At 41.7% G+C, this 20,862-nt stretch overlaps 2 protein-coding genes across 3 annotated transcripts in view; both read left to right on the forward strand.

Moving 5' to 3' along the window:
- Positions 1-5,084, forward strand: part of znf609b (zinc finger protein 609b) — a 282,574-nt gene extending 277,490 nt beyond the window's left edge. For both annotated transcript variants that reach the window (XM_084337717.1, XM_084337718.1), the window contains exons 8-9: positions 328-406; positions 4,590-5,084. In XM_084337717.1, coding sequence (XP_084193843.1) covers positions 328-401 — 74 coding nt within the window. In that variant the 3' untranslated portion in view covers positions 402-406; positions 4,590-5,084. The remainder of the gene's footprint in view (positions 1-327; positions 407-4,589) is intronic.
- Positions 5,085-8,884: 3,800 nt separating this feature from the next.
- Positions 8,885-20,862, forward strand: part of gramd2aa (GRAM domain containing 2Aa) — a gene marked incomplete at its 5' end in the record, with an annotated part of 113,584 nt that continues 101,606 nt past the window's right edge. The window contains one exon of the mRNA XM_084337432.1: positions 8,885-9,012. Within this exon, the coding sequence (XP_084193558.1) occupies positions 8,885-9,012 (128 nt within the window). The remainder of the gene's footprint in view (positions 9,013-20,862) is intronic.

The raw sequence follows: 20,862 nt of genomic DNA on the forward strand, positions 1-20,862 counted from the left end.
GGCTAAATGAGAAGACCAAGCTCAGATTTAAATTACAATGTGAATATACATAATTCATTATACTTCCTGGGTGTGAGCACATTGTGAAATGTCTTCTCCATCGACATTCTCCATAACCAGAGTGTGTTCCTGAGTTGTTGCTAACCCAGTGGTTACTAAACAAATGCGTGGGGAGGAGGGGGTTCTGGGAAATGGAGTTCCTCAGCCCTGGCATCACAATAATTACATATTGTCACTAGATGATGTATATAATCATCACTTAAATTAATTACATTACAGTATATAAGGTAAATCACTGACTCTCATACATTTTGCTACTTGCCGCAGGTCTCTCCTCATCAGCTATTGTTGCCAGTCAGCAAGCAGCAGCCCCCTCCCTTTACCCACCAGCACGGAGGTGAGAACGGTAAGACCCCCCTCAGTCAAAGAGACGAGTCAGACACGGGATGTTCAATGAAACCAAAGTCTTCTGAGACAGATAATTGGCCATATTCACACGGCTGCCAGTTTGCTCTTATGTCATGCTAAGGTTGGGATTCCTTTGGGATGGGCTGCCGTTTGAATACGGTCAATGGGACAGATAAGAATAGTGTCAACAACACTGCCAGACACGTTTGTAGCCAAGTAGAGGACTTTCTTATGAGGGCTTTGCTATTAGTCAGGGCCCGCTGTAGCTAGGCCGCGCTTTAAACAATAGGAGTGCGTCACCTTGTTTGTAGAGCTATAACTATATTCTATATTATAGCTATGGATACAATACTATGGCCCATTTGACATCACCTATCTATCGTTCAATATGTGAAAAATTTAAATAATTTCCATCCATACGTTCCCGTGTTATACCGTGGTGAATATAAGTATGGTTTTAGAGCGGTCTAGGGTAATTCATGAAATGCTGAGTTATAGCCCTATACGTCAATTCCACTATAGACGTTGCCGTTTCTTGCCTGTACGCGCTATTATTCCGAAATCAAATCTATATCATAGGTATTATGTTCCATCATGAATGCATGAAAGGGTAGTTTCTGATTATTTGATTGTCAGTAACGGCATTCGTATTGAACACTAAAAACGCTTATCAGCCAGATCAGTATAAAAGCATTGCAGGATCAAGCTAAAATTGACGTCAGATCGTTCTTACCTGTGATCGGGAATATTCCAAAAATAATATTCCAATTGTTTGATCGCCATCTGGTACATCCAATGTCCATTTGGTCCACGGCATAATCCACCACAACATATGGATCTGGGATATTTGACGTGCTTCAATGGAACCGGGAGAACCGCTCCCCTCGCCCGACAAGGAACAATTTAACCAGAGACGTTTGTCCATTACACAGGCCAAGATACAAGGTTACAAAGGGTGCTCGATACTACCGTCTAGCTGGATGCAGCCGGTATTGCACTCATTCTCATTCCCTATGGTAACAGAGGTCCCTGGATGAATAATGAATAAAAATATTGAATAAAGGAATAAACAACCAAAACCCCAGAAATCTTGGATCTGGCGCCCAACGCATGGCGAGTTAACCCGACTTATCTCGGGTTTGGCCCCGAATGAGTTAAAGGTACCAGACTAAAAAAATAAAGCTGATAAAATAAATATTCCATAAACTACAAACTGTCTTGTACAAATTAATTTCGTTTCGGTGTTATTGAGGGAAAGAGTTGGAATGTGTGATGTCACGTATTCCAGGAAGTATAAAATAATAACGTGAATGGTGATCCATTTTGCAAATAAATATGTTCCCTGATGTAGCAATGTCTTTGTCGACCTGTGTACTTCATAACCGTTGCTTTGCTGGAAAAGACTGCTCATCACGGCATAGTTTATACAACTTGGTCCAAAAGTCCATTCATAAATGTTGTATAATGAAGTAAGCCATTCAGGGGTTGTCCGGTCACTCATTATTCTCCTGATTTGCAGTAATCAGGAACATAACCAAACCTTCTCACTGTGGCTGGCTGTCGAAATTATGGGAGGCGGTTGGGTAATAAAAAATGTATAAAAGAATAAATCAAAAGATTTTCAAAATTATTCTAAAATGAACATGTTCATTTTGACAACCCTAGTAGACATAATATATGTGTGTGTGTATGTATGTGTGTATATATATATATATATATATAATATACATACATTTTCATAATTTCACTGAACTTTATTTAATACTTCCTGGAATATATGACATCACACATTCCAACTCCTAATTCTATTTCTAATTCAATAACCAATCGAACCAATTTAATTTAAACAAGAAGGTGTTAGTTTTGTCATGTGTGAGATTATGGACATAACACCATGGCTCTATTTCTTTTGGTGCAGTGTTCCTTTAAAGTGGTTTTTCTGCATTAATGCACTAATTTGCAGAAGGGCAATAATGTGGGGAAACACAATTTTACAGATTTGTCAAATCAATTAATCCATTAGTCAACTAAGATTGTCTGTAGTTGAGTGTGGCCTCCGTGCTGTACATAAACACCACTGCAGTGAGCTACATAGTGTGGCGCACTGAAAGTGTTGGCGTTGGGGCGGCCGGGTAGCGCAGCTGACTAAGCGTCTGTCTACCACCACAGAGACAGTGGGATCTAATCCAGCTGTGGTGCTTCCGGGTTGGCCGACCGTCCATACTAACACAATTGGCAGTGTTAGCGGGTGGGAAACCCGTCGAGGGTGGGTACTGGTCCTTGTAAACAGCGACTCCTACAGTTCGGTCGGGGCGCCTGCACAGCAAGGGAAGTATCTGGGAGAGGTAGTGTGACCTTCCACACGTTACACTCCCCCAGTGAGAGTCCGCGCTGTAGGGGTGGACGGTATGGTCTAAAATTTATATCACGGTATAATCTGAAGCATAGACGGTAACGGTATATATCACGGTATCATCGTTTTTGATAAAAAAAAAAATTTTATTTTATATAATTTTTTATTTTTTTTTTATAAAATATATATATTATATAATTAGACTTGTACTTGTATTATCTGCGAGACATCGCCACCACGCAACAAGCTCCACTGTCTGTGTGTACTCTAGTAGCCTCCAGCTACGGCCAGGATTCTCCAGAGCTGCATCTGGACCTATACTCGAGTAGCCTCGAGCAGAGCTACGGCCAGGATTCTCCGGCGCTGCACCTGGACCCTATTGGCATAACGTTACTTAACTGTGCTCAGCAAGCCCTCAGCTCGAATACGCATCGAATCAGTGTTATAAGACATTGATATCAGGAGCTATCTGTAGCTACTGCTAGCCGGATATATAACGTTAATACAACGCCTCAGTGAATTATTTAGTTCAATGGGACATTTCGTTTTGAACGGTGAACTAACTTGTGTTAACGTGAGCTAACGGCTAACGGAGCTATCATACACGTCTACTCTCTACTAGACTTGATGGAGCGTTTGTTGATGTCAGGAGCTATCGGTAGCTGGCCGACTAGATACCGTTCGGTTAGACAATGCCTCATCATGTATTAAACTAAAAGTGAATAGTTGACTGGGTCATTTTGTAACGGTAGCTAAGCTAACGTTAGCTCAGGGAGACGTCCCGTCCCACTAGACTACTAGTAGACCCGTGTTTACATGCGTGCGGGAGGGGCTGGCACTGCGCGAAGCCTCCTAAATAACTTTTTCCAGTTCGCACATATCTATTATCTATGACTAATTCTATCTATTTTTAGGGGCAAATGCGAGTGAAATAGTCGCGCTGTGGTTACATGACGTCATTGCTATTTTAGAGCTGCACTACCGGTTACACGGTATAGGCAAAATCCATACCGTAGAGCAAATTCATACCGTTTATACCGTATACCGTTTATACCGTCCACCCCTACCGCGCTGCAAGGTGAAAAGAAGCGGTCGGCTACACATGTATCGGAGGAAGCATGTGATAGTCTCCGCCCTCCCAGACCGACGGTAGGGGGTAGAGTGCGCAACGACCAGGAAGGGGATTGGGAATTTGCATAACGACTAACATTGGGAGGGGAGAAAAACGGAAAAAGAAGGGGGGGAAAGATCATTTTAAAACGTGTTGGCTGAGACACGTTCTACTGATACGTTGCTGCTCTCCTGATGTTAAGTCTATTTCACTTGAACTGAGAATTGCTTCTCCCCGTTTTTCTCCATCCTCCTTGTAATGTTGATGTTGCAGTCTCCGAGGCAGCGCCCTATGAAAAGGCTTAGCCAAACAAAAGCCCTCGCCGCGCTACAGCAAGCTACCACAATATGCAGTGCAGCAGCACTTAGCCCCGCAGCTCACCCATCCTGAGCAGGTCTTTTGAGGACAAGTGGATCACAGCAGTGATAATAGAGATGTGGTGTGAGCCATCTGAGAGGCGGAGCAAGAGACAGGCTGCACTGACCTCTGGTGGTAGTCCTCTTACTTTAAAGCTGACTGTTTTGGTAGTTAAATATAGGATAGAGCTCCTCCAGTCAAATAGATGTTAAGTAAATCTCATAAGAGTACGGGGATGTGGGCTTCATGACTGTCACTACACAGTAAGAGTAATTTTGATTGCCTTCATGTAGTGTAATATCTACTTGTTTAGGAACACGCAGCTTTAACATCTCTTTTCTTTCCATGTTGTTGTTACAGGGAGACCTGACCAACACACCTCTATCCTGCAAAGATTCATGTGACTGGCTCACATGAGAGGACCACCGCCTGGGTGTCACCTTTTAGACATCAGTTGAATGGTGTTTCAATCTATATTTTTAGTTCTTCTGCCTCAATGTCAGGCAGATTGTGTCTCTCCCACCTCCCCACCCCCTTAGCATACAACCCCCTATCCTCAAACCATGGACTGTAATAGTACTGACACAACCCAGGTTCAAAGCCATCACTCTCTGCCCCAACTCGCAGAGGAAATGCCAACCCGCTGATTATCTAGTCTTTGCACTGTCGACAAATACAATGCAAAAAGAGACTGACGGACTGCCTGGACAGCTGAATTTTTTTCTCTTTTTTTCCTTTGCGTTTTTCCTTTTTGTGTTTTTTATTTTTTTTGCATTGTTTTCTGTCTTGTGCAGAAAGAAATTGGCAGGGGTTTCGGGGGGGTTGGGTGGCTGAAGGGGTGGCAAACAAAAATAAAGACTGACAAAAAAAGTGAATCATGTTGAAATGATTGAACTACATGTCTTGGGCTTATTGTATGCCGTGAAGAAACAGTATATCCTTAACTTGACAAATGTTTTGGCTATATTTTGTGCGGAGAGGGAATATGGCGATAGCTGCTTTCTTCAGAGACTTTAGAGCCTGAGATTGAAATGTTCATTTTCCATCACCATTGATAATTCCCATCCTCGTTGAACCTTCAGTTCTTTTTTCAGGGATAATGTCATGTTGTGCGAAGGTACCGCATTCACCTCAATGGAGAATAAACACTATTCATGTTTTGTTTATCTTACGTTTTCTCTTCTCAATATGACTTCTGTTCTGATTGTTGGAGCTCTCCATATCATTGTCTTCAGCTTTGTGTGTGTGTGTGTGCGTGTGTGTGTGTGTGTGGAACGCCACCTTCCCTTACACTGAAATAGCCTTTCCTCACACTCAAGCTAACATGCGCTCAACTGGATGGATGTTACCATGGTTTCTTTTCAGCAGGTGTTTCTGTTCTGTGAGATCAACTACTGGCTCAACTGTCTTCACCGCGTGGGATGAACTCAAAATCCTTTCAACTATTACTAATTATGAAGAGAATATCAAACCACTCGGGCGAGGAATGACCTGACAAAAAGGAGAGAGAGAGAAATGGTTGCAGAAAAATGCAAGGAACCTCACCGTAAAAGTAAACCGCGAATTTCATCTCACACATGACACCTAGTTCATGGATAGTACCTAATCTTGCAGAATCGAGCCAAACGAAGCACTGTTGCTCAAGCCTTTCCATTGGAAGCCTACACTAGTGGTGCCACCCTGATCCCAGGTGGTGGGTTTGATCCCAGATGGAGCCCTCTGTGGTTTCAGCCAAGACTGGCCAATGTCAAATAGTCTCAGAGTGAATTGTTTTGTGACAGTTAGGGGCACTTATATTGATTGACTGACTGGTTTTCTTTTATTTCCGTGTCATGCACACAAAGTGCCAAACCCTCGTGGGTTTATAAGACACCAAAAATACAGTTGCAGTGGTCAAATATTCCATTACATTTCATTTCCTTACAAAATTGCAGAATGTTATACAGCTCAGTCTTAAACAAAATAGTATGCCTTCTCTCCCAAGCATGGCAAGTAAAATCTGCTACAAAAAAAGTTCCCTTCCTGAAGCACGGCTCACGTTTTTCATAATCATCCAACATAAATGGAGGACATTTGACTTAAAGGTATACTTATAAGAAGCTTCTTTCAATAGAGCTTCCTCTGTATGGAATATATATATATATAATTCCCTTTTGCTTCCATTCAACCTCAGGGGTTCTAAGTGAAAGTCTACCCATATACCATTCATATTTATTTCAGAGGGTTTCTGCTTCTAAGTGTTGAAGAAACGCACACTGTATACTGCACCAAGTTGGATTTGATGGTGCAAATGTGCTCAGGATAGTTTTTTTTTTCTTTTTATTTTCTTTTTTCTTTTTTAATAAACATATGACATGCCATGCTTGGGTCTTGGCATCTAAGCGATCGAAGGGACTTGGCCATGCTGTCAATGAAGCTTGTGTACTTCAAAATATCATCTTCCTACACTTGTAGTGCATTTGGTTTTGTTTTATGGGCTCTTTTAAACTTCCACATGGCGTCATTTCGTAATCACATATACTAGTGTTTGTTTGAGGAAATAAAAGACCACCACTTGGTCTCAAGTGGGATGCCCTAAGTCAGATGTTACGTCAGGTAGCTATTGGATTCAGTGACACAGTAGTGAAATAGAAACTGGGTAAACTAAACTCCAGTTCATGATCACAATAACACTTGTGACACTTGCCAATATACAAAAAAAAAGGGGGGGGGGGTGTTCAGAATAGTATTTTGTTTTATTTTATCAGAAATAACCTGTTTTCATTGTAGCTAACACATCGATCTGATACTACTATCACTAATCTATACAATGACTTTTAATCAAAGTTTTAAATCAACTTGTAAAGGTGGGTAAACTCGTATATCACAAATGAAAAGGTTGTAAACTGAGTTAAGGTCGCTTACCCGCCACTGATTGATCCCCGATTGGCTTGAATTACAACTCAACACCAGGAAAGTGTGTCTTGATATTTGGGATTCTAGAACATTCCATGTTGGTGAGCTGCCAGTTGCTTGTCCCAGAGAGCTGTTTGTCCATGTTTCAAAACTGAATGATGGTCTGACATGTACACGCTGAATGTGATGGTCTTGTATTTTACTGTAGCTGTAAAGGGTAATCTAGGCAGCTGTGATGTTGTCATTAAAAGTCAGTGGGTTTTTTAGTACCGGCAGATTGCATATACCTATAGTTTTATCCAACAATGGTTGTGACTAATGCATTTGTTCTCCCTCTGAGAGTAGTCATGTTATCTTGGTAGTAAGCTAAATCCAGTGAAAATATATACCATATATCCATATATACTAAAGTGTATGGAAAAGCCAGAAAAGTAATTTTTTGCTATCAAATTATTGGAAAAGTGCTTGACTCTGTATGGTATTCTGCAGGACTGTATTTGTTTTATGGTGAAGAGTATTTATTGGCCAGCAGTTGTCTCAATTGGTGCCTAGGTCCAACAGTCTCCTGTGAAAACAAGACAGGCTTGCTTGTGTGTCCTTTCCTAACCCACCTAAAATGTCACTAAAAAATCCCAAAGTACCAGACACTGGTGCTTGAACGGATGTTTACAGTTATGTGTGAGGAAGTCAGCACTCATCCCCCCCCCCCTCCCGTCAGGAGTTGGTGTAAAGTGTACATTATCATGGTTCTCTTTTATACAATACTCTGTAACTTGCCTTTGTAAATTTGGGCAGAAAAAAAATAAATCTTTTTATGAGACAATCTGTCATGGGAACTGCTCACTTCTGCTTTGTCACTGTGTCTGGGATGGGGTGGGGAAAATGTACTTGTTTAATAACCTTACAAATTCAAATGAGTAAAAGTTGACTATACGGATGGAGGGGCTGTGTCTACAATAGGCATTATATTAATGTATATGCTACTCATTCACACAAGTCATGATTATGCCAGACACAACTGGGGAATTTAGTAAATATGCAAATTGCACTGAGACCAAATGACCACATGAGTGCAGTGTCTTCAAATAGGTTAAAGTCAACTACCACATGTGTACAGTATGAGTCTGTTACAGCAGCAGCCTGAAGGGAGTGGAATTACACTGTCTACAGTTGCTGTGTTTTCATTATTCCAAGTGCTTACAGTATCAAGTGATTCTGAGGCTGTTTTTCTTTGAGTCAAAGCTTTAATTCTATGATCATAACCACAGGCAGTTGGAGGCATTATGCCAAACCATGTGTCAACATTTCATTCTAGTGTACATCACCATATACTAAGCATTGTTTAAACTCTCCTTGACCTATGGGTTCACATTTGCATTCGCCAGGTTGTCTGAACGTCCATAATGCTCATGAAAATGAGTACTTTCTGCATCAGCATAATGCAAGAGCAGTAGCAGAGGGTGATTATGCTGAGGATGATTTTGTTGAGTGTAGTAAATGTAAAATCTGATTATCCTCTATGTTCTCTGCCCGAGAGAGGGGGGAGGGCCTGGGGAGTTGGCTAGAGGCGAGCGAGAGATTCAATGGGGGGGGGGGGGGGGCTGGAGCTGAGGCAATGTGCTGAGGCAATGGCTTTTCCAGAGGGCAGCTGGCTGGCATCAGGACTGAACGTTTGGTAAAAGGACAAGCCGAGGGAGGCTCTTCTCCGCTCACTCCAGGACAGTGAGAGTGAAGAGACGGCCGACTTCCAGGGGGAGTTCATGGGATGCACTATCTACGCTGCCAGCCCTGAGGCGCCGCCTGCCGACGAGGCCCCAGGCCGGGGCAGATACCAACACCGCCACCCCCATGGTAACTGTAGCCAGAGGATAGCAGCCAGCAGAGCCAGGTCAGTCAACATCATTAGGTTGTCAAATGATTCTATTAAAATATTGCACACACACCAAGTACACTGAAATGGCATCTAAACGTTGGGTTAAGCAGCCACCCATGTGTACAAAACTAAATACCTGACCGACGTAAAGGTATTTTTCATCCTTGGTTCTGCATATCAAGGTGCACCACATACCAGTATGAACTATGAGAGTGTAGGTCTACCTTATTAAACGACCTTGAACAACGATGCAACTCACATAGTGTCACTCTGTAACCTCAGACCATGGACCTGTCACCCCGACACTTAGAAAGCTCCACCTCTCATGGAGGGAGAGGTGATGCTTGAATCTATAACGTGTATATCAGTATGCTCCCAGTGCCCCCTGGAGGTATTGTGTATTCTCATCATGAGCCGTATACCTGCCCTCTAAGTTGATTTTACCTACCCTTCTGCCTTTGTCCCATGATTAATGAACCAGGGTCAAAAGCTGTGTGTGTATGTCTCTAGTGCATGCATGTTTGATGGAGAAGAATGGAAGGACTGACCTCAGTAAGCTGTAGAGGTCCAGATTTATCGTTACAGAGAATGTGTTTTCACCTCATGGAATTGTATATTATGTTAAAGGTCTCTACAGAGAGCCACCACGATAAAGATTAAGCGGCACACAACACAAAACCAAATTACCAAAGACACGGAAATACAGTGCAGTTCGTAAGTCTTAGGACAGTGACATTTTTGTTGTTGTTTTGTCTCTGTACTCCACCACATGGGATTTGAAATGGAACAATGACTAAGAGGTTAAAGGTCAGACATTCAGCTTTAATTTGATGGTGTTTACATCCATATGGGATGAACCATGTGGGAACTGTAGCCTTACATAGTCCCCCCATTTCAGGGGACCAAAGGTTATTGGATAGATGAACTCAAACTTAAATAAAATAGTCATATTTAAGATTAGGTTGTAAATCCTTTGCAGTCAACAACTGCCTGAAGTCTGTGATTATTCCTGAAATGTGTCTTTTCTGCCAACAAAGACACCAATGCCTCTCTTTACATTAAACGGGACTTAATGGGATTTTACGTGTACAGCCACTACCCAGGGAAAGATGCCCCCTAGAATGTAATGTATCAACTAGCTGAACAAAATAACCGATAATGTCTCATTAGCCAAATGCATCATGTAAAAAGAGGTCAGCTTTAACCAAAGCCTTCTCACTATTTTCTTTTTTACTACCCCAGGAGGTGAGGAAATTCAAGCTATAGCAATGCTACAGCAATTCAATAGTGCTAGCAACTGATGATAGTGTACTTTCTCAGAAATCTAATATTAGCTGGGCTAACCTATTTAAAGTCATTCATGTCCATGGGGGGAGGTCTTCCCTCAAAAGTCCTTACACTTTCATGGATTACAAAAAAGTATGTTGTTTTTTGTTCAAATGTTGATATATGTAGGCCTACTTATTCTTTAAAAAGGGGGGGGGGGACAAACGTAATTATATCTTAGTGTCAACAAATTACTTCAAAACGTAAACCCCCCCACCACTACTAAAATGAGTTGGATACTATTCAAACATTACTGTCCAAGACATGACTTGAAATAACATTTAGTGGTCATGTGGTAAATTACGGGGGGGGGGGGGGGGGGGGGGGGGGGGGCTTCTTACCCCAGTGTACCCTAAAATACATGTTTTTATATAGGCTATACAAATGTAATAGCCTGAGCAATTAATTAATGCAGTTTGTGGCGTAGGCTGTGAAACGGATAGAGGAAAGTAACCCAGGTTTCCCAAACGTCCATGTGGTTCATCATGTACCACCAACTGAGAAGATTGCACAGCTGTCTAGGGCAGGGGTTCCCAAACTTTTCAGGCCGCGACCCCCAAATAACGGTGTCAGAGAGCCGCGACCCCCACTATTATAGGAGGTTTTTATATATAAATGGAAATGTATGGTTGAAACATGCAAACGTTCAAACGCACACACACTAATAAGCATTGGAGGCTTTTAACCAGGGCCGGACTGGGGAAATCATTCAGGCAAGGAAATATAGTGCAAAATATAGTCCCAGTCAGGCCACTTTTAAGCAGAGGGTCTGGGGGTCCCCCACCAGGAATTATTTTGTTACAAAGACTTCATTTCCTGCATTCTGGTGCAGATTTTTTTTATATTTGTACCCTTTAAATGCCAGTGTTTGTGATGGCATCACAAATTATTGTTAAAAAAACAGGCTAGCATATGTATGATTAGCAACAACACTGATTTTGATGGATTTTCTGTTTTTTTGTAATGTCAGATTGAAAAAAAAAATACAATCTTTTATTCTCGCGACCCCCACTTTGGGAACCCCTGGTCTAGGGGGCTCGTTGTGGAGATAACATTTGAGAAGAATGAAAGGAAAGATAAAAATATATATATATAATAATACGTTGTTATTTTATAAACTTAATTATGTGCTAACCTTTAGTTAATTGATTAACTACTGTTTAGGAGGACCCCCATGGAATCGCTTCAAGGACCCCTGGGGGGGGGGGGGGGGGGGTATCCCCGATCCGTCTTCTAAATAATTCCCCGACCCAACTCTCTAAACCACCAGGAGCCGGTGGCTGTGTCTAACCTGGCTACCTTTAATCCCTTGACCATGGCTACAACAGCACGGCATAGCCTCCCATTGACTAAGCTCAACCCACCTTCACAGACGTGGAAGTTGTGAAGCAAGTGAAGTTGTTTACGTGTTCAGGTCCGCTTTATTTTAAATATAACGGCGTGGACGTCTCTCTTGTTTCCCCGTGGTGGGGAAGATGCTTTGCCAGAAGAATTAAGTGGCATCATGTCTTTGTTCGAGCGCACAGAGCGACACCTCGAGAGCAAGTCGCCGCGGCGGCAGCGCCACAGGTAGGCTACTGTACTGGTGAGGCTGTAGTTGCATGTAAATACAATCGGTTAGTGAGCGTACATTCCTGTTGTCAGTACAAAATGTGTCATATTTGCCCTCCAAGCTCAACTGCTGGTGAATGTGGGCTACAACATAATATAGGCTATCATTTGAGCTCACTTATGTTATGATGTAGGCTGTGTGTCGTTATCGTGCTCTTGTTTGTGTCCATAACCAAGGATGTGCTGTAACTTGTTTTCAATAGACTATGCTATATATAATAACCTATATTTGTTCAAAAGCTCAACGTATCTGGCGTGTTTCACGTAGGTTAAGCATTTGAAGGTGGTGATGAGCTGTCAGTGATGAGCTGCTACCATCTAGCAGTCTACTAGTGTTAGTACCTCTCTAGAGTCTAGTAGATCTCTACCAACTATTATTATTATTATTATTATTATTATTATTATTATTATTATTATTATTATTATTATTATTATTATTATTATATTATAGGACTATTGTATCATATAGCCTAGTGTAACAAAAAAAAATATGTCAAATCCTACTTGTATAATAATTGTAAATAGTCTCAAACGGTATTGATCAATTAAATTAAATCTATCTCACAAAGGCTAGCTACTAGTAGGCAGCCAGCATGTTAGTCAAATTAGGCCATCTCTTCTTGGTGCAGGTGGTAGAGGCCTGATCCACAAGCTCACTTTCCATGACACAGCAGAATGTCCTGCAAAGCTACCTACAGGTGTTCTATTCACATCTTGAGGCCATCAATCTAACAGAAATAGCATAATGCAGTGTATGTTTCTTTGAGTTTATTTTCTTTAGGTTACAGTAGCAGGTGGGCTACACATGTGTAACTCTTTAATTCCTTTGGTCATACACCTACTTGCTTGGATTATCAATGCTATTGTTGGATATAGGCCTACTAACTAGTCATCATCACCATGTTTGTAGAGCAGAATAGCCCTACCTAAAGCTTAGTAAGCCTAATAGACGTATCTCCCATGGTCAGGGATGGTTCACCTCTGGCTGACCGATAGATGTTTCACTTCCCATGCAGGAGACACAGGTTTGAGTCCAGGTGTGTTACATTTGTATGAATTTAGTTATGATTGTCTATCAAACTGACACAAGAGCAACTTTGATCGAGGTGTACATCAAATAATAGCAATGTTTATACATATAATTAATTACTAGATTAGATTAGATTAAAATGTATTGTTGTTGTACAGCACAAGTACAGTACAATGTAACAGTAGTACATATAAATGAGTACTACTGAGTAATAATGCTAATCAGATGTACAGTGTTATAGTATTATTATAGTATTGATAAGATGTCTAACTCGTGATTATAACACGATTGTTTTGTTGGAAAATTAAGTTAGCTGTTTTTTCAATGACAGTCAGAAATTCAAATTCACTTGTGCTAAAAACTCTTCGAATGCAGGGAGAAAGGGAACAAGACACTGGTGAGGGAGCAACTGTGTGGTTCTCCTTTAACGACAGTCCCAGAAGCTACTAGCAAGCCTAACAAGATTACAGTTAATTGGATTAGAGGGTGCCTTGTGACAGCCCAGAATGTATTTATTGTAAGGCAAAGAAGGACGAGTAGGAGGAGAAAGAGAGAAGGACGAAGGCTAACAATTAGGTTGTAGAGCCCTGCCCAGCCAGATCTAGAGTGTGAGAAGGAAGAGCCAAGGGGTCAGTTTGTGTAGCTTTCAACAGAGATAGCCTACTATCCTTTCTGTTCTAACTTAGAAACAAACATTCTAGGGGGGGGGATTTGTTTGGTATGAATGGGATTCTATAGTCTTCACCTGGATTGTTCTTGGATCTTGAAAAGCTAGCTATAGGACGATAACTTTGTGCTTAAAGGTATAACCTGTAATGCCTTCAAACGGTGACCTCTACGCAAAAGATCCCCGATTGCCGGTATTGCATTTAGTTTACTTCTTTGTTTTGGTCTAACGTGTTGCTTGGAGTTTAGTAATTTATCATACTGTGAATGTCTCCAGACCTCTCTTGGTAGAGCCTGATGTGTGACCAGCAGTAGCAACTCCTCCTCTATACCCACTGAAATTCAATTCACACAAAAACTGTTAACAAAGCACAGTACCATGTTGTCATATTTTGCCCAGAGATCGCTGTTTGATGGAATTACAGATTCTACATTTAATTAGTTCAAGAAATGTGTAGTGTTTTCCTGCCCTTTGGAACAGCAGAGTGTTAAAGTGTTCTACATATTATTGCAAAATGCATCTTTGTCTTTTTGTATTATCAAAAGTTCTTATGGGTGCAAAGGGCATGTGTTTACAAAAAGAGATTTAGTCAAGCGTTACACATTTCACATTCTCGTAGTGGGAATGTTTCATCCAGGCCTGTCTATATCCTAGACATTCTCATTCCCTCTCTGTTTTACTGCACTGCAAACAACCCTTTAGTGAAGGAGGTAACTGAAGGGTCGTCAAGAGAAATGCCACTTCAAGGACTGCATACAGCTGAATATACACATAAGAACTAGAATGGCACTCATAGAGGTGCTACACATACGTGTGAGCGGGCAAAGCTTCTGAGTAATGTCAGCTATGTGCACCTACTATGAAAATAGTTTATTAGCCAAGAGGGGCTTCCGGTGTCATGGAGTGATGACGCCACAACACCATAACATTCACAACCGCTCCCAGCTGGCGGCTACGTGGCGCAGTGGGCAAGGCGCTCACAACGAATGCTGGAGACTGGGCTCGAACAGGATGCCTCCTGTTCGAGCCCCGCTCTCCACATTGCTTTCAGTTTAGCTGGTCGTCCACAGTAATACACATTGGCCGTATTACGGGGAGGGAAACTGAAGGGTGGGGATCGGGCGCTGTGGACAGCGACTCCTACAGGTCGGTTGGTGCGCCTGCGCAGTAGAATCAAGAAGCGACGGGGGCGGGGCCCCTCCAAAGCCCAGACCCCCGACGCTGAAAGATCGAGCTGCGCAGGTGAAAAGATGCGACGGCTGTTACCTCGAGTATTGGAGGGGACTCGTGCTATGTATGACTTAGTCCACATTGCAGCCGGATTGTGGGAGGCAAGAAACAACGTTCGAAGACAGGGGAGGGTTGAATTGGACGATATGAAAATTGGGATGGGAGAAAAATAGAAAATGGGAGAAAAAGTGGATTAAAAAAAAACATTCACAACCGCTCCCCTAGCTTTTACAACATGCGCACTTTTAATGCCCTCACTGGTCTTTATTTTCTTCTTTTAATTAATGATTTCCGCAGTATAATACTTTTTATGACAAAACATGGCAGGCAAACAGACAAATAAGTGCGGTGCGTCGTCCACAATAGATATACACCTTCAGACGCTGACTACGCCGGAACCTGTTAGCCTAGCGGCTATCAATACGTTTCTCGAGATGCACTTTGAAACCTACCGTGTAGCGCCGTAGCAGTATCAGCCGAGATAAGAGCAGCCGTAGAGAACCTGGACAAAAAGGTAGAAAAGCTCCAGGGCTCCATACAAAAATCATGGACAATACCAATGAGATCGTCTGGCTCACGAGGGAGGCTAGCCAGCAAGAACAACTTTTGCAACGTATCAAGATTCAAGCTAGGCTCACCGAAGTACAGTCTCGCGAAAGACGGAATAACATAAGAATTATCGGTCTACCGGAGGACATCGAAGGACCCCATCCATCACGCTTTTTTCCTGAGATGCTGCAAGAAGTCCTGGGTAAAGAATTGTTAGCCAAACCTCTGGAGTGTGATAGAGCACACTGCGCTAATATGGCTAAACCAGCAAAAGGACAGAGGCCGAGAACTATAATTATATGGATCCATACATTTCAGCTAAAGGAGCTAATCATCCGGGAGGCCCGGGCTAGAAAAGGCAAGTTGTTGTACAAAGGCCACTGCATCGCTATTTACGATGACTACCCACGTGGTTCAACGCAAAGAATACAAAAAGAAGCCATGTCCTAGTTATGGCAAATGGGCTACAGGCCGACGCTACTCTTCCCAGTCAAGCTAACCATCGTAACCAAACAGGGGACGAGAAAGAGGCTTGGGTCGGTCGCTGAAGCAGAGGACTACCTAAGGGAAGCCCGGGGAGCCCAGAAGCTACCGAAGATGCTTGCTAACAACGTGGTTGTCGAACATGTCTACAGTTAGGCCAAGCTAAGTTGGCCACACTCTGAGACTTTCATTGTTCGATGCTAAGCTAAGTCAACCAATTAAGCTATGCTAGGTTAAGCTTGACCAATCAAGCAAGCTAAAGCAGATGTGTTATTTTATTAAGCTAACGAGTTATAGCAGACTGGCTACATTGGCTAACAAGCTCATGTTGAGTTGGCCCAAGACAACTATATTTCAATTACGATGGTTCATAGTTGATGGATAACAGACAATATATTGAAGCTAAGCTAAGTCAACTGGGTTCCTTCGCGTTATGACCACCATACTGTTCAATCAAGTTAAATGGACCACGTGCATGAAGCTAGCAAACTGTATTGCATTAAGCAAGTTGTGCTATATTTGTGTCAGGTTCATCTTTTAAACTAGCAGGTTATAGTGGGCTGTGCTGAGCTATTGAGTTTGCGCGTTAGCCTAGCGATTATGATATGCAAGCTACAATGGCTAATAGGTTCTAAGATGATTAATGTTAGACAACCCTTAGGTAGATAACAATTATTGATTTGCCAGGCAGTTAGGGTGTATGTATGTGGAGCTCTCAGATAGCAGGATCCCTATGGCGGTTTTACCCGGGTAATTTTGATTTAAAGGGGAACTATTTTACTATTTCTTTCACTATTTGGGCACTTTTACACAATTCCTGTGAGTCTATGGAACACCTCTGTAATATTTTAAATTTTTTTATTCATTGTTTTGTATTTCTAATCAAGTCCTCAAAAACAGCATTTTTCTACCTCAAGATCTCGACCCGTTTTGAGCCTGGGCTCCAACCACTGTGTGCAGCTCATCATGTATCTCGCCATTATCATGCAGCGGTGTCTCTCTGACATCACAAATCATCACATTTTCAGATGACTCAGTTCAGTGAGGGTGAATATTGTGAGAGGAGAATTGGAAGAATGCGCCAATATGAGAATTAGAGACATAGATCATATTAATATAAGTTCACATAGCTAGGAAACAATGCTAAACACTCAAAAAGGCCATTTATAAGATAGTTCCCCTTTAGCAGCCTATCAATCCGTTGACTAGGATTAACAACAGCGATAAAGAATGCTTTATTTTTATATAATAATAATAATAATAAACAATTGTTTTTTCTTTTTCTTTTTTGATCCACTTTTTCTCCCATTTTCTATATTTTCTCCCATCCCAATTTCGTATCATCCAATTCAACCCTCCCCTGTCACGAACACTGTTTCTTGCCTCCCACAAGCCGGCTGCAATGTGGACTAAGTCATACATAGCACAAGTCCCCTCCGGTACTTGAGGTAACAGCAGTCGCATCTTTTCACCTGCGCAGCTCGATCTCTCAGTGGCGAGGAGTAACGCGTGGGAGGCTCACGCTGCCCCCGACACTTCCTGATTCTACTGCGCAGGCGCACCAACCGACCTGTAGGAGTCGCTGTCCACAACGCCTGATCCCCACCCATCAGTTTCCCACCCCCTAATACGGCCAATGTGTATTAGTACGGACGACCAGCTAAACTGAAAGCAAATGTGGAGCGCTGGGCTCGAACAGGCAAGCCCAGCGTCTCCAGATTTTGTGGCGAGCGCCTTGCCCACTACGCCACGTAGCCGCCCTTGTTTTTTCTTTTTTTTTCACTTTTTCTCCTCCTGTTTTTCTGTGTTTTCTTGCAACCGGCACTTTGGCGACACCTAGTGGCTCGGGTGTGCATATTTTGTAATACAATATATATATCGAATTGAAGGCTTATTTGTTGCCTGTCGATAGCGAAATCCGACAAAATCCGTTCAGCGGTTCTCGGGTTACATGCTGGTATTTGAGGCTTGTGCAAAGTACACGGTATTGCGCAAAATACCACTCCCGATCTCGAAAATGATTGTGGATCGTTGTAACCAATGAGTGTGGCTTTCCAATGATACCCCACATGGGGATCTAAATAAAAAAAACGAAAAACACGAAGAAACACGAAAACAGGAAGAGCAAAGCAGCCAAATGAGCAGCTCTATGAGAAAACTGAGTTTTTCTTTGTACACAGTTTACCAAAACCACTCCTAATCACTCATTTCTTAATGGATCTTTATGAAATTTGGATATGTACTACATAAGGCTTCAGGCTATGGCTATGTCTGGATTTGTAAGCCATACCACCTTCTGGGGAAATACTGCCTCTGGACTACTAACTACTACAGAAAAACTTGAGTAACACGTTTTTTTTACAACTCAAGTTCAGACCTATGTAACTATGTAAATTACTTTAGCACTAAAAGTGAATCTCTTTTCTGGAATCAGAAACTTCAGAATGTCATCTTTCAAAAGAGACCAGTCTCATGCATAAAGTATGTTGTTCTGGTTTGCAAAAAAAGTATGCAGTCCTCAAGTTCAAGTTAAAAAATTGCCACTTTTCTGCCCGCTTGTTAACCCATTCTTTGCCGGAGCTTATATCCATCCTTGTAGCCTCTCTGCCAGCTCTATTTGTCTATGGAGATGTTCACCTTCTTTGCAGGGCTATAACTTTTTAAATTGTATTGCTAAATTGACATTACTATGGCCCATTCAACATCAATTATCTATCGTTCAGGATGTAGGAACGTTTTACTTTTTCATTCACACATTCATACAATAATACGGTCTAGAGTATAAATATGTTTTTATCGTTTTCTGCAGTATTTCATAGAACGTGAGATATAGCCATAAATGCATATATTAAATCATCAAATGCAGTTTGATACCAATCGACGCTAGATAAAAAATTTCAACTGTACATGATCCTAGACGTGTTGACTGATCATCTGCGGTTGACCGGAGGGGGGGGGGGTCGTTTATAATTCCGTGGCCGACGTTAAATCATTTATGTAGTATGGGTGATATATAGATCAGAGCAGTTTGTATCGAAAATGGTAAAGAAAAATGCTGAAACTCACCCCAGTCTCCTCTTACCGTTGGGTGATGAGTGTGGAGCAAAAAGATCGCTATTATGGGATGTTGATCTAGGTGATCCAGTTCCAGTTTGTATAATACTAATATACGTCCAATCATGTTGTTTATTGAGTTATGGCAACGGATCGATATGCACGGTGTCTGGATAGAGTCCCGCGAGCGATAGCGAGTGGCCGGACAGAATAGGGGACGGACTAAGCACTTCCGGCCACTTCCAGTTTTGGCAACTCGCCGATCGGCCACCAGGTGGCGGTATTGAAGCGTTGCAGAGTTGAGCGGAGTCCTACAACACCAGCAAAGACTCCGTGGGTGAAATGTGAATATCATGACGAAAATATGAAATATTTATCTCAAAGACACCGTAACCCGTCATTGGCAGATTACGCATGGCGAGGAATGACGTGTAAACACGTCATCGGCGGAGAAAGGGTTAAGAGGCAGGGTAGAATATAGGTCTAGAGTGAGGGAGGGGTTTTATTGTTACAGGTTTTTTTGTAAAAATGTTTACTGTTGTGTGTCAGTACCTCTATTGGTGCCTGTGTATATTTGTTCTTCCTCCAGAATCATGGGTATATCACAGGTGGGCTGGACCTCTTGGGACCTACATTTCTCGATCCTTGCTTGGCAGCTTTGGTATGTTGACATGCACACATGCAAATATGACTATGGCTAGTCTGAACACACTAATTTGGAACTAGGGCTGTTTTTTTTTTTTACATATTTAAATCAATATCTTCCTTTTGAATAAAATAGGCTCAGGAATCAGGATTGTTAAAGCTAATTAGCCTAATCCATGTATAAAAAAAAAGAGTAGCATATAAAATGTATACACACACATGAGAGGGAGAATAGTTTATAGCAGACTTAATGATTTTACAATATTTTTGCTAATGAAGTGAAATATTTATTATCAACTATCAAGTTCGTTTTTATAGTGTACATTTTGGCTACTTCATTGATCATCATCATTGAAGAAAAAAGAAATGCAGAAAAAAGCATTTCATGGAAAAATATTCTGTATTTTACTATGACAACTATTAACTCATTGGACGCCAGACCCGAGATAAGTCGGGTCAACTCGCAGACGCTTGAGCGCCAAACCCGAGAAAAGTCGGGTTTTCATCGTTATTTCTTTTATTCGATATTTCCATTCATTATCCATCCAGGGAGCCTCCACACACTAGAACTGCAATGCCGATCGACTATCACCAAGTGGCAGTATTGTCCGTGTCTGAACTGGAATAGGAATTCTCTTTTCTTTTTTGCAAGGGCCCCTCCTCCTCGGAGACGGAGCGACAGAGCGATCGCCTCGAGATTTTTTTGCCTGAAGCCTATTTCCCATATACACGAGTATAGACATATACACGGGTAATCGTGATGACGATGCGATCACTTGGAATTCTTCTTCTTGGAATACCTTCTGGCTAAGGTAAGGTACATTCTATGTCTATTTTACCGAATCTGAAACGTGTTTTTCTAACGATCACAGTTCTGTGTTTCACAGGATGAAAAACAAAAAACAAAACAACACAGTTTTGAGTTAAAACAACGAATTTGGTGAACTATCAGGCTTCAAAATCAACTGGCCCAAATCTGCTTGTCTACCTTAACTCATTGACTGCCACACTGTTTTCCCATCTTTACTCCCTGGCGCCAGGCGTTATTGACCATTTTCACGATGTTTGCTGAACTATTGTATATTCTATATTATAGCTATGAAAACAATAGCAGGCTTTACATGGAGTAATACGTGTTTGAGGATTTAGTTTGAGGATATATAATAAAAAATAATTATATATTTATTTTTTGGATTACGTCATAAAATATGACGACAGACATTCGAAGCTTCGTTCGAATACTTCAATAGAAGCTTTGAATGTTATTATA

Source organism: Notolepis coatsorum (genome assembly GCF_963971535.1).
Source record: "Notolepis coatsorum genome assembly, chromosome: 20".
Lineage (NCBI taxonomy): Eukaryota > Metazoa > Chordata > Actinopteri > Aulopiformes > Paralepididae > Notolepis > Notolepis coatsorum.